Below are 21,376 nucleotides of genomic sequence, written 5' to 3' on the forward strand. Positions count from 1 at the left end.
GGGAGGGGACGGACACTGAGATAGTACCATTATTTGCATCAGAAAGTCACACAATGTATGAATGTTTCAGCTTATTGTCCATGTGTAAGAAAATTCTGGCTTTTTTAGGCAATGATTGTGAGCTACCTAGTTATGCATTTCCCAGATCTACCTACCAAAAAAACCCCTGAAAGATGGTAGTGGAATGAAGAACTAAGGTATCTTCCTGGCTTCAGCTGGGATAGAGTTAATTGTCTTCCTAGTAGCTGGCACAGTGCTATGTTTTTGAGCTAGGTATGAGAAGAATGTTGATAACACTGATGTTTTCAGTTGTTGCTAAGTAATGTTTACTCTAAAGTCAAGGATTTTTCAGCTTCTCATGCCCAGCCAGCAAGAAGGCTGGAGGGGCACAAGAACTTAGGAGGGGACACAGCCAGGGCAGCTGACCCAAACTGGCCAAAGGGGTATTCCATACCACATGACATCACGCCCAGTATATAAACTGGAGGGAGTGGGGGTGGTGGATTGCCGCTTGGAGACTAACTGGGCATCGGTCGGCAGGTGGTGAGCAATTGCATTGCGCATCACTTGTATATTCCAATCCTTATATTATTACTATTGTCGTTTTATTAGTATTATCATTAACATTATTTGTTTCTTCTTTTCTGTTGTATTAAACTGTTCTTAACCCACAAGTTTCACTTTTTTTCCCCTGATTCTCTCCCCCATCCCACTGGGTGAGGGGGAGTGAGTGAATGGCTGCATGCTGCTTAGTTGCTGGCTGGGGTTAAATCACGACAGGTATTAAAAAAACCTGTTTCTTAAAACAGGGTATGGCTTGTCAAGGTTAAATAAAACTGTCAACTAGAAGAGATTTATTTTAGATTGCTTCACTCAGAATAATTTTTTTAAATAATGTACCTAACATCTGTCTGTCCTCTTTCTGCAACTATTTAAATACCACCATTCTGTGCTTTATCTAACACAGCAATGCCACTGGTTTCAATAGAAATATCAAATCACAATTATGTTATTTCTAGAATACTATGCTGGTAACGGAGTAACTGTTAAATAGAATACTTGCATTTAGATGTGTTTCTAACATGGATTTACATGATGACAGCCAACAGTATTACAGTGAGAGCTGACATGCCTGCAATTATTGTCAGATCTGAGACAGCAAAACTCAGCAGCTACTTCAGAGTATGACACCAAAATCCAACAAGCCTAACCGGCTCATTAAAATCATCCTCCTGATTCTAAACTTGTCAGCAATGCTGCTAGTTCTCCTAAAACAAACTGCCATTCTGTTTACATTCTGTGACACAAGGGCCAGACAAAACTTGACAATAAACTTATCTTTGGTTTGTATCTTCTTCGCACTGGATTGGTTGCAATATTTTCCTCTTCTGAAAGGCAACTGGATATCCCCATTTCACTATCTTTAGCGCCTCTGCAAGTAGTAACTAAAACACCTCTGTATATCACTTTTTGTCAGCTAAATGAATCGTCCAGAGAATTTTTTAATTGCAGGAAAAATTAAGTCAACACTTATTCTGCCTGGTCGCTTTCATAACAGTTAGAGTAACAATTAAACAGAACAACAACAACAACAAAGTAATTTAGGAAAGCAGGAAGTACCCAATAAAACTCAGGAAATCGAAGAAAACATACTAAGGTTTCATCAAAATAAAGACTACTACATGCATCACTGGGACTGACTGGTAAGTAATGGACAAGGAACCAGGGAAAAGGAGATGGAGAACTAATGAGAAGCTCAGATTGGGATCCTGAAAAAGAAGGAGACAAAAGGGGACAAATGATAGGAGAATAGTTAGATGGAAGAAATGGGGTAGCTGAGCTCCCTGTATAAAGTACAAATCAAAGTTTCCCAATGTTTAGGATGGGGGTTTTGTTTGTTTGTTTTAACATCTGAGGTCCATTGAATAATTGACATGAGTTCTGAGAAACTTAGGGCTGGTCTTCAGAGCACAGCGCTGTGCCAATTCAGAACTGATCTGCCACATTGTACAGATCTTTTTGACTGAGCAGGAGAAAGACGACATGGTTTGATGTCTTCTAAAAAAGCACACAATGTTTAAGTAATATGTACCTCCCTATTCAAGTGACAAAACAGCTTTTTTTTTTAATTATATTTTTAAAATATTAAAAATATACCATATCTAAGGATCCAGCACATGCACGAATAACTTCCAAGATCAAAAGTTTCTGTCACCACATATATTTAAATGAAATGAAGATACTAGTAATATCTACATACAATACTCTTAAAGTTATTCGGTTGTTACAAAACAACCCAACACAGTGGTTAAGACCTTTTTTTCTTCTCCCCTCTCTTCCATTCTACCAAATATTCCATAATTAATGTTTTTATTGACAGTAATTTCATTAACTCTATCATCACATTCATTAAAACCTGCCATACACCTGTTTCTTTACAGCTTCCTTTTCATTAGTAAACACACAAAAAAGAAACCTTTGCTACAGTTCTTTCCCAGAAAGTTAACCTTCTTCTAGTACTACGAGCCACTATTCTATGCTACATTTTAGAAATTCATTAAATCCTATCTGAGCAGGTTTCCAAGTATATCCCTCTAATAGGAAAATAACAAGTCCATTTGATAGTATCAGTAAAACCACTTACAATCACTAGGTACTCACTAGGCAGGAATCTCACCTGCAGAGAAACTGCAGAAGTTTATCTCACTGTGGAAGGTAACTGGCCCTGTGCACTTCAAATTAAACTTGAGCTATTCAGGTCAAAACAAAAATTCTGAGACCAAAGATGTTACTACCTTACTCCTTAAAAATGGTAACTCAGTGCTGCTTCAGTATGCACTCTGCAAGATGGCTAAGATTACCAGGTCATATAAAGAACAAAAAGACTTTATTAATTACCTCAAGTTCTGAGGCTATCAGGAAAAATGACGGAGGAAGATACAGATGGATTCCCAAAATAAAATGACTGCCTTCAACCCTTTACTGGCCTACCCTGACTCAAAAGAAAATATTAAATGCTGTCAGTAATAGAAGATGTGGAAAAGTAATAGCACCAGGATCACTACTAGTACTTTAACTGCTGTATCAGAAAACACTGACAATATATGCACCTGTACACAATAAACTGAGCTTAAGCTAATTCATAAAAGAAAATTGTAAGTATTATTCTTAAATCAAAGAAAGACTTACAGTACTATAATAATTATAAACCTGCATCTTTGATAAACATCACTGTAACAGTTCTATCAAAAGGTATTAGCTACTGGATTAAACAAAGGAGAAGCTCAAACTCCCCCTAATCGCGGGCCAAGTGACAGGACAGGAACGTGCAGCTCCTCAGCCCACTCCCTGGCTGCCCACCCAACTGCCCACTGCCAGAAAGGACAGGCTGGGAAGGGGTCACAGCGCGGGAGGGGACAGGAGGGACACAAACGGCCTCTTTCAGCAGCACTGCCAGCTTACATCAGCATGAAAAGTCCAGAGAGGTATTAAGTAACAGTCTCCCCTTCCTTCTGAAAGGACACAATCTCAGCTTCATTTCTGAATGCCTGCTCTTGGATAGACTACAGAGCAAGCATTCACAAATTCCCCATCACCTCTAAGAACATCTCTGAAAGAATAAGCTGAAACTTGCTCCATCGACTGCAATTTATTTAGATCAAACAGCTAATGCTCAAACGCCAAAGAACAGAAAAGATACCGCTATTTTCCCTGCTATGTAAAGGTCTTCGAATCGAAACTACTGTCATTTTACTGAAAAAAAAAAAACAACTTCAGATAAAGAACTTGGGACTCAGAATCTTCCAAATTTATGAAAAGTCCTTTCAGCTCAGGGACATTCCAAAGTTCACACAAAATCCTTTCAGCTCAGCAAAACACAGTGAAAAGAAAGAATTAATATAGTTATATTAGCCCTAGAAAGCCTTGTGACAAGTCACACCTGCATGCAATCTTAACTGCTGAGGATAAGACTTGAAGCAAAAGAGTGGACTTTAAATACCGTTTTTAAAAAGCAATTAAATTTCTTTGGATCCAAAGCTATTACTTACCCCCTCACCCCTAGAATAGGGGTTTCTAAATTTCCTGTGCCTCTGTACTTGCTTGTGCAACACCCACAGAAGCCACTCTCAGCCACACACACATGCGAGATGCAATATTTGGCGGAGTAGCGTTTAGGTACCTTTAGCGTTTGCTGCGCCCTTTGCACATGCATTTGTGTTGAAGGAAAACAAACTAGAGACCACATCAACAGGAAGCCACTGATACAAAAAGGTATACATATATCAGTGGCTATTATCAGAAAATAATATAATCCTACACATGACTTATACTTTCCATTATTTCAGCAACAGTTTTTTCTGTAATACGTATTGGATCTCATCTAAACACATTAGATCTTGAGCTACTAGTGGCAGCGAGTACAGACACTAAAAAGAAATGGGTATTTGTTTTACAAGCCATCGGGGTGCCCTGAATTCATTTATCTTTTGGAGTTAACTTTTCATATCATCTGATAGATTTTTTTTTTCCCCCCCTCAAAGGCAGTATGTTATTTTTAGGGGTAAATGTACAATCATCACGTATCTTCACTACCTGAAGGAGCTCTTACTGTACACCACAGTGATTGCAGTGATAGCAGCTAAAGACTTTGAAATCAAACTTGGCAATCAGTATTTTTTTAATATTTAATCAACATTTATGACTAAAACCAAAGCTGTATCTGTGAACAATCAGCTAGCACAAGGCTCTGCTTCTAAGTTAAAAATGAAACAAAACAAAACGACCATGAAGTTTACAGGAAGATGAATACAAAAAATGTGAGAAGCTAAGTTACAGTTCTCTCGCAGAAACCTCTCCCAATTTCTTTATTTTTCTTTCTTTGTATTCCTTCTATTTTAAGCAATCTTTATGTGTAAAACATAGTATGATAACTTCTATTAAACAATAAAAGTTTAGGAAACAGACTGAAGAGTTTCTGAAAGGAGAACGCATTTCTCCAAAGGCCATGAATCACTATTAACTCAAAACTAAGATGCAATCAATTTAAAAAATTATGTGAGCGGTTTCCAAAGATAAAATTTATATTTATTTCCCCATTTTTCACTCCAACATTCACAAAAAACATGTTATGAGAAAGTGACACAAAGAGAAAGTCAATTACTCGAGAAAACGAGGATAAACAATAACTGAAATTAGCCCTGGCTCCTGGACATCTGCTTTACAATGGTTTTTAATTGCATGACCACATGCAGAACCTCTCTTTTTTTGGCCCATTAATGAACAGCCATTCAAATTTTCGTTATTATTTGTGTCTCAGTGTATGGTTCTTAGGGCTTAGTTTACTAACAATTATTCAAACCTTACCATGAAGGCAGATATTCCCCATTCCTAATGATTTCTACATAACATTCAGCATCTAAGTGCTTCAAACCTACAACATTTTTGTGAAAATACATGCAAGACTAGAGATACTATTATCTTGGTTTTACAGAGAGATTTAAGTTTGAAAGTGTGACTAGCTTGTGGTATCTCCTATAATATCGACACGGATGATGGAAGGTCAGAACCTTCTAAGGAAGCATTGCATTTTCTTCACTTTAAGAGTGGCTCTCCCTCTTTCTGGAAGTCATGCTCAGTATTCATTGGAGAATGGCTGAAACATGAGGAAGGAAGGGTGTTTACAGCGGCATTGCCATATACCATACAGTAAGTGACCACAAAATTAGAAGTCTTATCATAGCTCTTACATAAAAAGTAGACTAAACCGAGAACACCGACATTTCCCTGGTTCTTGAATGCTTGCCTTTGCAACCCTACTTACACTTTTAGTACGGTTTTTATTTACCAGTTATCTCTACAGTATATACAGAATCATGTGGCTGGAAGTTGAAATAATAAAGAAGAAACTGGTTTTTAATAATAGTGTTAAATGTTTTAATTTTTCACCTTAATACTTTATGTAAAATTAAGTTTCTATCCATTTGCCAGACTTACCACTGAGTTTTTAAATTAAGATGCATTTTTATTCCTGTTTGTTTAGGAGGACACAATAATCAACCATTACCTCCTCTCCAGCCAAATGCAACAATGCAGAGAGTAATCAAATTTGGCAGGCCACTGCTGCAGCTAGTGTTCTCTGTCGCTCCAGCCACAAGGTTTTTAGTACACCTGTGCATACACTAATTCTCATAAGCCTGATTTTCCACCCTTCCCACCCATGAAACTTTGTTACCCAATCCCCTTAGAAAATGTATATAATTGTGTTATATATATACATATTAAAATTACAATTATTATTAATAATTATAATTATTATATGTTAGTTACCTTTTCCTCCCCATGTCTTAAGGATAGAAAAAACAGAAAGTAACATAAATCAGGGTAAGACTGAAGGACACTTCCTGATACCGCATGGGCAGCAGTACCATACGCACTGCCAAAAGGACAGATGTTCTTTGCTTTTCTCTTAAAAAAAAAAAAATATCTGTCTTCTATAAAATGAAATCCAACAAACCGTCTTTTTAGTTCCAATAAATACCCACTACAGATGATCAGGCTTTTTCCTTCTAAGCTCTATACATGCACACAAGCGTGCTCACTCACTCACTCCAAAAAGCCAGATTGCCAGTTTCCTCTACCCCTTTCCCCCCCTCCTCTAATTTTCCATTCTTTAATAACCAAACCAAACCAAACCACCATGTTTCCTCAAAATACATCTTTGGAAGACTAAAATCAAACCACACTACCATTTGCCTCTATTTCAAATGCAATTCTGTCATAACATCATATTTGGAACAACCCAGGTGAGTCTCTCCAGTTACAGATGAATAAACTCTCAAATTCCTATTTGGATTTTCTGATTAAAACCTTCTTTTCCTGGTCTAATGTAATTAAGTGTTCAGTATGTTTACAGTGCAAAAGAAGTAGTTTGAAATCATCTGCAGGTCAGCCACTGGTTTCCCCTGAGTAAATTCTATTCTGTTTCCTTGCTGGTTGTATGTTCGCAGCTAGTCTTAAGCCAGCATTCAAGAAAATCAAATTCTCACGTTTTAATACTGCACATGTACTTTACATCTATACTGCAGCACTGTTTTCAGCATGTGGTAGACTGGATATTGTTCTAAAAGGAAAGAGCTCTTTGTTAATTACAAACTAGCTAATACTTAAAAAAATTAAAATTAATCTCAAAAAAAACCCCTTCAACCCCACCCCCCCCATAATTTGCTGTGAATTTAATTATCAGGAAGGCAACTATTCTCTTCTCTTTACCAAAATAAAAGAGCATATTATGACCTCCCATATCAATGACTAAATAACATTCTCCTATAAAGCAAGAAATTATAAAAAAAACCCTGCACATAGTTTGTCACAGTAGGACTTGCCAAGGACACCAGAAGGTGACTTACATTTAATTCTGTCTTTATTTTTAAAATCCATTAAAATCTATCCATCTCCATGGTAACTCAAAACATATATTCCACCCATACAGTCTCATTAATACTTAGTAGGTTTTGTTTTATACTTAACCTTTTGTTTGTTTGAAAATATATAAGAACTGTCTATGTGATCCTAATAATCTGAAATGATATCATAAATCTGTATGTGGAAGTAAATGAAAGGTGAAACATACTGCATATATTGGTCCTTGTTTTTCTGTTCTTTAAATCCAATAAACTAGCCATAAGTTCTGCGGTCTTCAAAGGAAAGCAATTTTCAAACCAATTATCATTTTTCAAATTTTAATGATATAAGACTTGCTTACAAACTAATCTTATTTTACTCTCTTAAAAACTGATGCCTACTTCCAATTCCTTAAAACTCACAGACTTCCACAAATCACTACAAGAGATCGACTGCATTAAATCTCTTAAAAAAAGGAAAGGAAACATAGTAATTATGGGAATCCTTTATAATCTTAAAGTATGAAGCACTTAAACTGAACTTCAGCAAGTTAGTGCTAAATGTGGAGATGTACTGAAATGGATTGCATTGTATGGCAGTGTCCTAATAAATATTAACTGTAGATTCTGCATGAGGACCGTTCCACCAAAGAACGGTAGAGGTCATGACATCCACTGAAGACCTCCAGGAAACCATAGCTAATGAATTTATGTAAACACAAGTCTCAATTTAACAAAGCATGAGAAGGAATTTTACTCAGCTTTCCAAAGACAACATATCTAAGCAGCATAAAAGCCTACGATTTGGGGTACAAAAACGTCTAACTGGCTAAGGTAATGAGTAGACGCAAATCACACTGCAACAATTCTATATTGTGGTCTTTATTCTGGTCCCCACAATTCAAGAAAGACGTGGACAGACTGCAACGGGTCCAAAAGGGGGCCACGAAGATCATCAAAGGGCTGGAGAACCTGCCCTACGAGGACAGACAAAAGCAGTTTGGTCTTTTCTCCCCAGAGAAGGCAGCTCAGGGGGACCTCATCACAGTATTCTAGTACACAAAGGGCGGCTACAAAGAGGATGGAGGCTTTCTCTTCACAAAGAGGCACATGGAGAAGACCAGGAACAATAGGTCTAATTTGTACCGGGAGAGGTTTTGTCTCAATATAAGAAAAAAATTTTTCACAGTAAGAACAATCATTCACTGGAACAACCTCCCTACGGTCGTGGTAGAATCCCCATTGCTGGAAGTTTTCAAAATGCGATTGGGCAGGGTGCTAGATAGTCTCATCTAGGCTCCCTTTCCCACAAAAGGTTGAACCTGATGATCTTTTGAGATCCCTTCCAACCTGGGCTGTTCTATGATTTATCTCCAGCTTCCCCTTCCATGACTGAACATACCGAATTATAAAAATATCCACTTTATGCATACAACACCGGAGTATTCATCATTCTGTATTCTCCAAATCATTCTGCACATACCCTTTACAACCCAATCAAGAAAAATGTTCAAGTATTTTCTAGTAATCAAATGACAAATCTGCTAAAAGCCTCTGATTAGGTTGCTAGGCAATCAGATGTTTTCCCAGAGCACTGTTCCCTTTGAGAAACTGAAGAACTAGATGCTAATGAAAGTCAAAATATTTACTCTTACTTTCCTTTATATTCTGTGCAGCACTTAACAAGACTATCACCTGCCTCAAACTCGTATCTGAGTTCCTGGCCACTCCATGAAGATCCATCCTCTACTCGAAGCATAGAAAGATATAAAATTATCCATAATACTGCTGAACATTAGAACACAGGACTATGGATAATAAAGTGATAACTTTGATTCTCTCTGTTACTGTCAACTGGGGCCAGACAAGCTCTTAAGAGTCTTCTTAGATGTCTCTCTCACAATGCCTGATCAACCGCCCTAAAGGAATTTCCTATTTGCAGGTAACCGTGAAAATTACTCAGAAAAAGGAAAGAGGACCACATGTATGTGCAATACCATTTCAATACGTCTCAGTACAAATACCTCATCTTTCCAGGAGTTTGCTTGCACAGAACTCTAAGTGTCTATGAAACATGCTCAGCCTTGACTTGAAGGAATTCTGTTCCTTCAAAGGAGACCTTCTGAAGTAGACCTCAGATGCAGCATGTCCATTTTAGATCATACCAGACTTTTTGTCTGACAACGTATTTTAGAAAATGCATCAGCAGTTCCATGTTTTATTAGGTATGAAGCAAAAGGCATCTTACTAAATAAAAATATCTCAAAATACTCCACTACAAGAGTAGACTACATAGACTACATTAGTGATTTAGTGAATGGCCTTTTTTTTTTTTTTTTTTTTTAAAACAAGTTTTGAACTAATGCTTCAAGTTTTTGTGGACACCCTAAAAGACCCAAACCAGATAGCTTCAATTGCACCAAGTCCTTTAATCCACTCTCTTTTCCTTGATAGGATCCTCAGAAAATTTAAAAGGAGCCAATAGGAAATTTGTTTCAGACAAAGCTGGAAAAAATTCCATCTACTCCCAACACCATTAGGTCTTATTCCTAAAACTAAATGAGAAGTCACTCCACGCTTCCCCCCCCCCCCCTTTCTGCACAAAAGTAGCAAATTGCCTTTACTGAGCTGACCAAATTCTAAATTGGGCAATTATGTTTGGTGTCTCTACAGTCATCTGCTGTTTCAACAGAAATAGTCCTCACATCACATCTTAAACTCTGAGGAATTTTTTTTTTGCTGTTAAAATAGCTACTATGCTCCAACTGTGAGTTTCAGTGATCTCTTTAGCTGACTTAACAACTCACAGGAGTCTTGTTTGACCTAATTAACGAAAGCTCTCAGAGAACTTGCAGATCCTTTATTTAGAAGTAGTATAAAAATAACAAATCTTATCAACACATACAGGGTAAGAAAGAAAGTTATCTACCTTATCGGTATTATTTGCTGTCTCAATAGAAGTCATACACTGGTCTGGGCAACTACATAAAAGCCACACACATTTCACCATAACAAATGCAATTTTGCATCTTTATCCACCTCTTTGCCTACAGAAGTCTCTCCAAGGTTTGTTCTTGCTTTTCTGCTCTCTCTTCCTTGTCCCTTTGGAGCAGTCACAAGAACAAGCTCAGCTTCCCATAGTGGCACCAATAATAATCTTACTTTTCTTTCCTCTGCCACTCCATATATTAAGTACAGTATTGGGGAAGGGAATCACTGGCATCTTTTGTTTATGAGCCTTTGTAACGCTAAGAAAGGATAAGCAGAACCTTCTTCTAAATTTCTTCAGCTTCCCACAAAACAAAATAGGTATCTTGTCCAAATTAATCTAAAGAACAATATGGAGTATTTGAGCCAGGCAAAACTATAACACAAGATACAGGGTCCATAAGCTTAGTGACAATATACATACATATGTGTCTGTATGTGTATACATACACTCACATATACACACACACATCTGGTCACAGCTGTAGTTATCAGAAACTACCCATATTGTTGAGCAACTCAATATACAGTGTTTACACAGTACAGATTTTCAACACTCAGTTCCTATGAACTCCCTCCCAAAGATTTTATACAACAGCTGTGAATATAGGAAAATCCAAACCAACTAGGTTAAATAGAAAAGTGACCTTTTTTGACAGAAAGTAGTTACTAAATCTTCCTGTTTCTGTGCTCATCTTAGAAGCCTGCATACAGGCAGATCAGAAAGTGAAGAACTGCTTTTTTATTTTCCAGTGTCATGACACTGTATCTGTCTGCACACAGCCTACATATTCTAATAGTGGAAAAAAATGTGCTCTTTTCATAGAATCATAGAATGTTGTGGGTTGGAAGGGCCCTTTAAAGGTCATCTAGTCCAATCCCCCTGCCACAAGCAGGGACATCTTCGACTAGATCAGGTTGCTCAGAGCCCCATCCAACCTGACCTTGAGAGTTTCCAGGGATGGGGCATCTACCACCTCTCTGGGCAACCTGTGCCAGTGTTTCACCACGCTCATCGTAAAAAATTTCTTCCTTACATCTAGACTGAATCTAACCTCTTTTAGTTTAAAACCATTACCCCTTGTCCTATTGCAACAGGCCCTACTAAAAAGTCTGTCCCCAGAACCATCAAAGTCGTACCATCTTTACTCCTTTAAAAATATTAAATATTTAAATTCTATTACTGATTACTCAGTAACAAAAAAAGGTGATTTTTAGGTAGGCATTGAATTAACTAGGTTATCATTACTGCTACAAAACCCACCCAATATAAATAACAAATTCTGATAGCTTCCATACCAGTATTATTTGCATCCCTTTCCCTTTCCAATTTGAAACCTCCTGCATTTTCAAAAAAAACTTATTGTTCTGTTAGCTTTTAAAGCGTTATGATATCAGAATCCAACTACTCAGAGCATAACATGATATTACAGTAAAGAACACACCATACAACTTTCTATTTCAAATTCGGCCCTTCCTTTATTTTTCCTCCACACTCAGCTTCTAGTTCTACTAAGACTATCACTTTGCTTTCACCCTGATAACAAAAATTACAAGAATATCACAGCCCTGTGTAGTATTGCAAACTCAGACTAATCTTTCCAATATATATTTCACAGACATACAAACTAAATTTACCGCACAACTGTTGTAACTCAAACCTATTCAAGCTTCCCCACGCACAGCTTCTTCCTAGTAATAGCACAGACTCTCTGTGGTCAGAAGGAACCGAGGAAGATTGCCAACATTTTACATGAACTGATTTTCTACAACTCTCTCAAAGTTGTGCTTCACTTTGCCCTTCCATTTCTCACTGTTATCCTCCCTCCAATTTTTTTACAGCTGAGTTATTTTATCTTGGAGCTACATAGCATCCTTCTTCAGGCAGTGTTTTAATCGCTCCAGGATTCCTGGGCATTACATTCCAGTTCCTATTGTTTAACTGAAAGGCAAAGACAAACCTTGTAATGTTTCTCAATGATATTAGAGTAAAGCCATTTCTTGGAATTTTTAATTGAAACAAACTTGGTCTTTCGAAGTATAATCCAAGTAAGAAGTTTGACAAAAAGCAGGAGATGAACATTTCAGCCTATTCAGAGATATTAAGAGATGCTGTACATCTTGTTTGGCAGTTGTCTTGCCCTGCAATACTACTAAATAACGAAGTGCCTACTGTTACCATTTATAGGTGCTGACCTACTGAAAGCATCTGCAGTAACAACTAGCATTTGAAACTTCACTACAGTAAGGAACTTTTCTACAAAGCTGACTAGGCACAGTAGCATGATAAATAACATTAATTAGATTTCTTAGATTTTGGGAATAATAAAAATTTCTGCTGGTGCTGATCCAACAACAAGCAAGTATTTCCATTTAGTATCTTAATATATTTTAAGATACGACCTTACAACATAGCTTCTAGCATGAATACCAATTATAAAATCATAATACCAGCTCTGCCACATCCATTTGTGCACTTCTGTACACTTTTTCAGGCTTGAAATTTACAGTTTGTAAATGGGACAAATTTCTGCTACCCACCTAACAATAGTGGAGACTGTTCTTTCATGTCAGAAAGGCTATGGTACTACATCAGTAGTCTTGAACATAAAAAACCGCTGAAGGTTGTCGAACACTGACAGCTTTGCCCAGGGAATTTGTGGAGTCTCCATTCATAAGAAACTCAAAACCTGCCTGGATGCAGTCCTGGACAACCTGGTCTAGCTGAACCTACTTGAGAAGGCAGTTGAACTAGATGATCTCAAGAGGTCCCTTCCAACCTAAACAATTCTGTGACTACTTCTATATTAGAATTTTTTTTTTTCTAATTTCTGGAAAAAACATACCACAAAACTATTTATTTCCTACTCTGAAGCTCTGCCCATTTCTTCTTGTCATGGAACAGATGCCTCCTTCCAAAGTTCTATGAAAATAGTAAATTCTTTCCCCTGTTATTTAAGAATACAACAATGTTGTGTGCAATGCTATAATAAGTATAATGAGCTAGAATAGAAAGCAGTCCCAGAAAGAAAATCACTAATTGAAAGTTTATAGCTAGAGCTTGCTCTCTCCCTCTGCTCAGGGAATTGACTTTAACAATAAAAAAGAAATAGATTCGTAGAAAGGAAGTATAACTCATTTGTAGGTAAAACGAGTCCCCTTTCTCCAATTCAATACCATTGTCAGTATTACTGTTGTCTTCCTCATCTGACACTGGGGAGAGAGAAAATCTTACAGGAAGAAAACAGAAAAGATTGCTTTATTCACATACACCAGAGAGGTAGGTATTTGAAATGGAAAAAGGAGGAGTACTAGGTGTAAGAGTAGTATAAAAAGAGTATATATACCATGTGCCATGCGTGCCCTCCACCCACCCACCCCACCCCCCCACAATTCAATTGGATGCTCCTTTCCAAGAAAATTTCTTCAGAGGCATATGATCCCCATAGAAGAAGTGGGAGCAACAAAAGTAAAACTAATTTCATAATAGACTTGATTGCTTTTTGAAGGGAGTACGGAACATGGCTGGTTATGATAGAGATACACTAGACTCATTTAGTTGGATCTTTTCCGTGTTTATTTGTTAGATATCTAACCACTGTCACTTCAGGTTTAAATAAGGAAACAAAGCTGCTGCAGCTCTATGTAGTGCTATTTCTCTAAAGTAAGGAAATCATGCCTGTACCACCTACAGTTCTTGATCCTAATCCTACAGTTATGGCTAGTAAGTACTAAGCTAAAAAGAGGAAACTAACAAACAAACCAACCAACCAACCCAGGAAAAAAATACTTTCAAATGTGCAAGTTTTTTTATTTCCTGTTCCGTGGGACTTGGCCATTAAAAAAGTCAAGAGAAGAACAAAGATGAAAGCAGTAGGTGACATTATGTGGCAGCAACTGAAAATAATATAAAATAGATGAGTATAAAACTCAATACACTTATCCTGACTGTTTATTTTTAAAAGATGAAGGAACAATCATACAAAAAGACCTCTGAATTCTTCCTTTGTCAAACTCTAGATGCTAAAAACAAATACTCACAGACTACGCTGAATAATTCTTTGAAGTCTTTGATGGGACTTACAGAAGTCTTCCATTTTGTGTTACTAAACACATGTATTATTTCTTACATATTTAAGAAAACTTTAAAATTGGGGGGGGTTTAAACAATGAAGCTTTCAGATCTGAAGGCATAATTTCAAAACTGCTGAAATTTCCAACATAGCTCATGTGAAACTCGCATGATCAGTGATTCTGCAGTTTGCAAACCCCCCACTAGATAAAATGAATCTAACAATTCTTATATTGATTATGATTTTTTCCTAATGGACTGAAATGCAAACGACCTATCCCGAGATATTTGAGAAGTAAAGTAGAATGAGAAGGGTGCTGTTCTTACCACATACAGCTGTTTCCAGAGCACAGCCCATTCCTGCAGTGTTGCTGTGACTTCAGTCACAACAGAATCTTCAAGTGGAACAACTGTTTCATATTGCCTATACAAGAAAAGGAGGAAAAATTAGGAAAAGTACCCTGGAGAAGGTAGAAAAAGAAATAAATAGCATAGTAATTTGTAAAATGCTAGAACTTGAATTTGTTTGACTTTGTTCAACATAAAGGAAAACATCTTAAGAGGACCATCTTGTCTGTTGTAACACTGAAGCAACCCCAGAGTCATATCAACTGTTCCTCCATTACATTCCACAAGAGTCAGCTTATGGGAAGCATTTCCTAGTTACCTGTTCAAAATACATAATTTCATTCTAATCAAGGTCAATGAAAAAACTTTGCATGATTATAGCAAGTTAAATTAACTTGCCTGTAAAGTGGGGTCCTTCACAGTTTGTATCCCTTCTCTCTAAGCCAGTCCAGTACTTTTTTCCCTCCAATGAATATGTTGGCCAATATCATTAACAACCCAAAAGATCTACCATCTATTAACCCTTCCTATTCAGAAGACTTTTTCAATATTGCATATGAAACCCGAGTGAGCTATCCTCTAATCAAAAGAATAGGACTTGTCCCTTTGTAGTCAAGATCCTCCATATCCATTAAAGGAGAATGTCGTGGTTTCAGCCCAGCCGGTAACAAAGGACCACGCGGCCGCTCGCTCACTCACTCCTCCCGCCCCCCCCTCCGGGGGGATGGGGGGAAGACGGAGGAGAGGAAAAAAAACCAAACAAACCTGGAACCTCGAGGGTTGAGATAAAGGCAGTTTACTGGAACAACACAAAGAAATTGCAACAACAACAACGGTACTAATGAAAAAGTATACAAAAAGAGTGATGCACAGTGCAACTGCTCACCACCCGGGACCCGACGCTCTGCCACTTCCCCCACCGAAAAGAAGAGCCCACCCCCTGGCCCGCTCCCCAATTATATACTGAGCATGATGTCCCATGGTATGGAATAGCTCCTTGGCCAGGTCAAGTCAGCTGCCCCGGCCATGCCCCCCACCTCCCAGGTTCCTGTAAAAAAATTAACTCTATCCCAGCTGAACCCAGGACAGAGAATCACAGAATGGTTTGCGTTGGAAGGGACCTTTAAAGGTCATCTGGGCAACCTGTGCCAGTGTTTCACCACTCTCATCGTAAAAAATTTCTTCCTTACATCTAGACTGAATCTAACCTCTTTTAGTTTAAAACCATTACCCCTTGTCCTATTGCAACAGGCCCTACTAAAACGTCTGTCCACATCTTTCTTATAGCCCCCTTTAAGTACTGAAAGGCCACAATAAGGTCTCCCCAGAACCTGCTCTTCTCCAGGCTGAACCACCCAACTCTCTCAGTCTTTCCTCACAGGAGAGGCGTTCCATCCCTCTGATCATTTTTGTGGCCCTCTGCTGGACCCACTCCAACAGGTCCATGCCAGCCAAGCATAGCTGTCTCTTTCATCACACTGAAGTGCAAGAATGTGATAACTAATGTATGTACTGTAATACCATTATATTATCTGAGCCATTAGTGCCTTCACTTGCCCTTTATGTTGAATGCTATTACTGAAACAAGTGTCAGACACTGTAAAATTAAGGTGTTTCAAGCTTCTGCTCCTTCAGCAATTTTTTTAAAAGAGGGAGAATTAAACAAAAACAAAACCCAACACGTTTCTGAAACGCACCATGTTGGAACAATTTTCCATAGGTCCTAAAGTAGCAGTACTGAAAAATACTGGCTCAAAAGGTGGTTTGGGACAAGTAGCGTCAAGGATGTGCTGCAGAGGCTGTCTCTCACAACTATGAAGCACACTCACCCCTTCCTCTTCAGCAGTACAATTGTGTGTACAGCTACTTTGAAATTCTCCTGAAGGGAAGCTATAAACTCCCCATTTCCATAACCCGTTTAGGCTATTTCTTCTGTCCTTTGTGCAGAGTTAAACGGCTAAGAAGTAAATACACAAACAATGAGATGTAATTAATTCTGAAAGGTGTTGGGTTTTTGTTGTTTGGGCATTTGTTTGTTTGTTTGTTTTTAAAAGAGAACACAGTCATTAAAAAAAAGCCACTCACTTTCATGGCAATATTTCCCTTTTGAAAATTCTTTCTAGAAATAATTGTGCCACATTAGCTGGAGCCAAAAGCAGCAAGTGATGGGGGAGAGGATGATGAAGTTAAGTCACTGTATGTCTCTATGTATTCTTGAAGCAGAAAACTTATCAAACAAAAGCTTAAATTCTTCATTTCCAAGCTACCAAAAACTCAGATCCACATCAATGACATAAGTAAATCTTATATTAAGAACCAAAATATACATATGTTAGAAGCATCACTATCTTAAAAACCTGGCATAGTCCTATCAGGTATGCATTCAACCCACTAAAGATGGGACTGGAAAGCACCAATTCATATACATACATACCAGGAGACTAGGACAGATCACAATTTTTTTCTATTATTATGCCAGTGACCTTATCTTTCCACCATTTTGTTGTGAGAGACTGAAATACTGAGAGATACTTGGCATCTGAGATTGTGCTCTATTCTACTCCTGCAATGTTTTTGTTTGGTTGGTTTTGGGGATTGGTTTGTTTTTTCAAATTGGGCCACAGTAAGACTCGGAAATCTCAATTTATGCTTTAACAAAACTCCACAGAGTATGCTTGTGATCTGAATTACAACACTAAGAATATGATGAAAATCACAACAGCTTTTCTTTAGGTCATATTCCAAGATCATTTCAATGGTTAAACGAAAATTCTGCATTTAGTATATATCATCAAAAGTTTGCTTTACGCTAACAACATTAAAAATGATGCCACAACCACTTCTAGCTGAAAATTCAGTTCTTTTCAGATGTCTGTAAAATGCCATTACAGGGAAGGGATTCAAAATAGTTCAACATCCCTTTAAGAAACCACAGAAAACTAAAGGATGAAAGGAATTGCACAATATACTTTAGCTAATTATGGGAAGAAAAAAATCAAAACCAAAGAAGGATGTTCTTCTAAAGATCATTTTTAGAATTGGATTTACAAACTTTTAGCATCAGTGAAAAATAAAGCTTTTTGGAAGATCAGCCTTCAATAGTATGCCTGGATTTAAAGAGAACGCACATCAGGACTACATTTAACCATGTAAATGTAATGCTTTGCATTCCTATAACCCTGCACTTCCTCCATTATACCCACATATTAATGACATTACATTGGGTCTATGACTCAAATATAAGAACTTTATATACAATGGTCTGTTACGTCACAAGTGTTTATACTGGCACTTTGGATATATTCTTAAATACAGGGGCAGAATTTCTTTTACCAAAACATGAACTAACCCTGATCTCTGGTTCAGAACCGTATTACGTTCTGTTGTATCAATTGGTATACCAGTCTTTGATACTTATTTTAAAAATGTACATTGACTTCCCTAGTAGTATCTAAATATCCTGAACTGGTTGCCCTTTAAAAATTCTGAACTAACTTCAAGTACTAATTAACTAGATTGCAGGAAACTGGTCTTCCCCCTCAGGAGAGTACATGTTAGGAGTAGTCATTCTATGCAATATATATAATTTTATTACACCCCAAAGTTATGAAGCATCAGTAGTACAGCTGCCCTTAAAATCTTTACTCAGTCTCTTTATGGATAAACATACAATTCAAGACTATCAGAAGTCTCATATTTTTCTACAGGTACTTCACTAAATGCCATTTAATAAGTTTTATCTTCCTCATTTAATTTGTTGCCTTGGGTCACTGTCTGAAATGCTGCACTTAAAAATCTCCCGACAGTGGCCTTAATGTAGAATATGCAGGTAAGAGCAGCAGTGAAGATGTAAGATATTGATTTCAGGAGACTCAGTCAATCTCAGAGGGAACTTTGCAGCTTACAGAGCCTACACACAGTAAAATCTCCAACATTACGTTGCCATCAGTATTGCCATTCACATTAACTAAATTAAACCTACCTCTAGCAGCATATGAGCTACATACAAAGACCATGAAGGTAAAATATTTTCAGCAGAGTGTACTCCGGTCATTCTTTGGCTTGAGGTGTGGAGGGTTGGATCCTTTTGAAAAGTTTCAAAGTAGCATAGCTACCTTGTCAGTTATGTCTCAGTGAAAATCTGCTGATAAACAAGATGGGCTGTCTACACGCCAGTGCCTCCATAACAAACAGGAACATATAGAATTTTGCCAGCGATGAAACAAGCAGAAATGAAAAATACAGAGTTCTTTAAAATACGTGTGTTTCAGATGATACCTCTGAAGTCCCAGTTTTATGAGCAGAAGTGAACAGGAGTAACCAACAGAATTGATTCTTGCTGTATTAAAAACCAAAAAGCCCCAAAGCTCTGCAGAATTACATTTAATTTTCAAACCCTAATACACAACAAAAGATAAAATGAACTAAAATCACTCTATAAATTTTAATAACTATTTCTTAGATTCCCTTCTAGATGAGAAGCACTGCAGCTTCTGAGAAAGAAGGAAAAATACTCACCCTCTGTTACTGACGATTGCCTTTTTCAAGTGAATATAGTTTGCAGGAAAAATCCCCTGCAGGAGAAAGAAGTCTGTAAGTTAGAAAAACACATTTGCACTTTTTAGCCTTTATATCCTAAGCCACAATAAATAATTGCCAATATACCTATTAAAAAAACCCTAACACTGTGTCAGAGAAGCTGCCACAGTTAAAAGTCAACACTCAGATTAGTCACAATTGATCATTTTAATCCACCTTAGACTAGGACAGCACAATGAATCAAACCTTCTTGAAAGATCAATTTCTTAATAAAGAAGTTTTGCAAGTCTATCCAATAAAAATTATCACACAAAGATTCAAGATGAGTACTCTTCATTCCCAAAAGCTCCTGAAATGTTCAGAAACACTGTTGTATGGGAAATATGCTCTGGTATAAAAATCACGGCTAAGTCAACTAGGTCCAAATCAAAAGGTGTCATTCTAATACTACACAGCTGCCTTGGAATGGACAAGATTGATTTAAAAGAAAACATTTAAGTTTAGACAATTGTCTACCTACTGCAAAGACTGTGCAAACCCAATAATCCACTAACAGGTGATAAGCAAGCAGGAATAACCCGTGACAAGTAGGAAGAGTTCAGAGAAGGGCTTGCAGTTAGCAGAAAGGAATGAGTAATGGATGTAACCACCAGGAACGTTTACTGGAGAGATGTAAGCTAGCTGGGACAGCCAGAAAAGTGGCTATCGTGAAGTTTGCAGCATAGCATCAGTATGCTTCCAGACCGGGCCTCTCTATCAGTATGCCACATTACATTAGATGACAAGGACATAGGTTTCAAAAAACAAAGGCAAAAAGCCCACCATCAAATTTGTGTCTACCCCCCCATACCAGTCTTTCACTAGGGTAAGTATTGTTGTATTACTTGCATACCCTGGAGCTATCCATTTTCCTCCCTCTTTCCAGCAAAAAGCTGTTTAAACACACTTGGGATAGCTCTGGTTATTTGCCTTTTGGTGTTCTCATGATGGTTGTATTTGAACCTTGCCTATGCTGTTGTGTTCTTGTGTGACGAGACATGGGGAAAAGAGGTAATTTAAACCAAACTTTCCATAGCATTCCATTATCTCTGTAAAACACATGGCCCTGAATCCTCAGAGCAAACTCAGTGTGTAAGAACAGTAAGCCTGCACTTCAGTGGCGAATACAGGATCAGCAATGGTAATCTTCAGGTTAAAAACCAGCTGACAGCCTCTGACAAGAATGTCAGTAACCAAACGTGGGCTTTAAATTTTGAGAGCTTTATAACAGTATGATTTAGGAAGAAAAATTTTCATGGGGGTTTGAAAGGAATACTAAATAAGATGATTCAAAATGCTAAGAAAAATTCCTTCTTTTTCATAGGCAAGACTGAAATTGCAGAAGGAGAAAAGATGACTAACAGGAATGGCTTCATCAGGAAAAAAAAAAGTAAATATGTGTGCTTTCAGCCACATGAAAATCTGGAAAAGGAAGAAATGCTACTTCAGTTCCTTGTTCGGTTCACTTCCAGTTAATGCTGTTTATTTCTGTGATCCTGTGCTGATTACCTAAGAAACCAAGGAAGGTTTGAAGGGCTCTCCTATCAAAACTGAACATATACGCAAGCAGAAGATGTACCAACACACATAAAATGAGTGTAGGCTTTTCCATTAAAAGAGTATTATAGTCATGAAAACATAATACAGGTAATATTACATTCTGTAATACAGGTAAATGTGAGGAATCTGGTACTCTCTGCTTTTTAAATACAAGCTGTATTTAAACCAAAAGACAATGAAGTGATGCTTACATAGAAGCAACTATTTACATGTTTGGATATACACATTTACAAAAATATACATGCACTCGCAAAAAATTGTTATCAGAACAGTCTCCAAGTTCTCCAAGAGCAAAACAGGAATATGACTGGAAAGTAACCAAATGCAGTGGTTAAACTGTAAAAATCTGAAAAAAGAACAAACTTACAATATCCTTTTTAATCAGACTTTTTTGAAAGTTGTCTTAGATTAATAATGCAAATTCTTAAAT

The 21,376-nt window shown here is 37.4% G+C and overlaps 1 protein-coding gene across 1 annotated transcript in view; it reads right to left on the minus strand.

The window, feature by feature from the left end:
* The window catches only part of DOCK3 (dedicator of cytokinesis 3), a 200,925-nt gene that overhangs the window by 168,681 nt on the left and 10,868 nt on the right, over positions 1 to 21,376 (minus strand). Inside the window, exons 3-4 of the mRNA XM_010561625.1 lie at positions 19,327 to 19,382; positions 14,788 to 14,884 (exon numbers count right to left, since the gene is read on the minus strand). Of these exons, the coding sequence (XP_010559927.1) occupies positions 14,788 to 14,884; positions 19,327 to 19,382 (153 nt within the window). The remainder of the gene's footprint in view (positions 1 to 14,787; positions 14,885 to 19,326; positions 19,383 to 21,376) is intronic.

This window comes from Haliaeetus leucocephalus, unplaced genomic scaffold, assembly GCF_000737465.1.
Source record: "Haliaeetus leucocephalus isolate CR32 unplaced genomic scaffold, Haliaeetus_leucocephalus-4.0 Scaffold148, whole genome shotgun sequence".
NCBI classification, from domain to species: Eukaryota; Metazoa; Chordata; class Aves; order Accipitriformes; family Accipitridae; genus Haliaeetus; species Haliaeetus leucocephalus.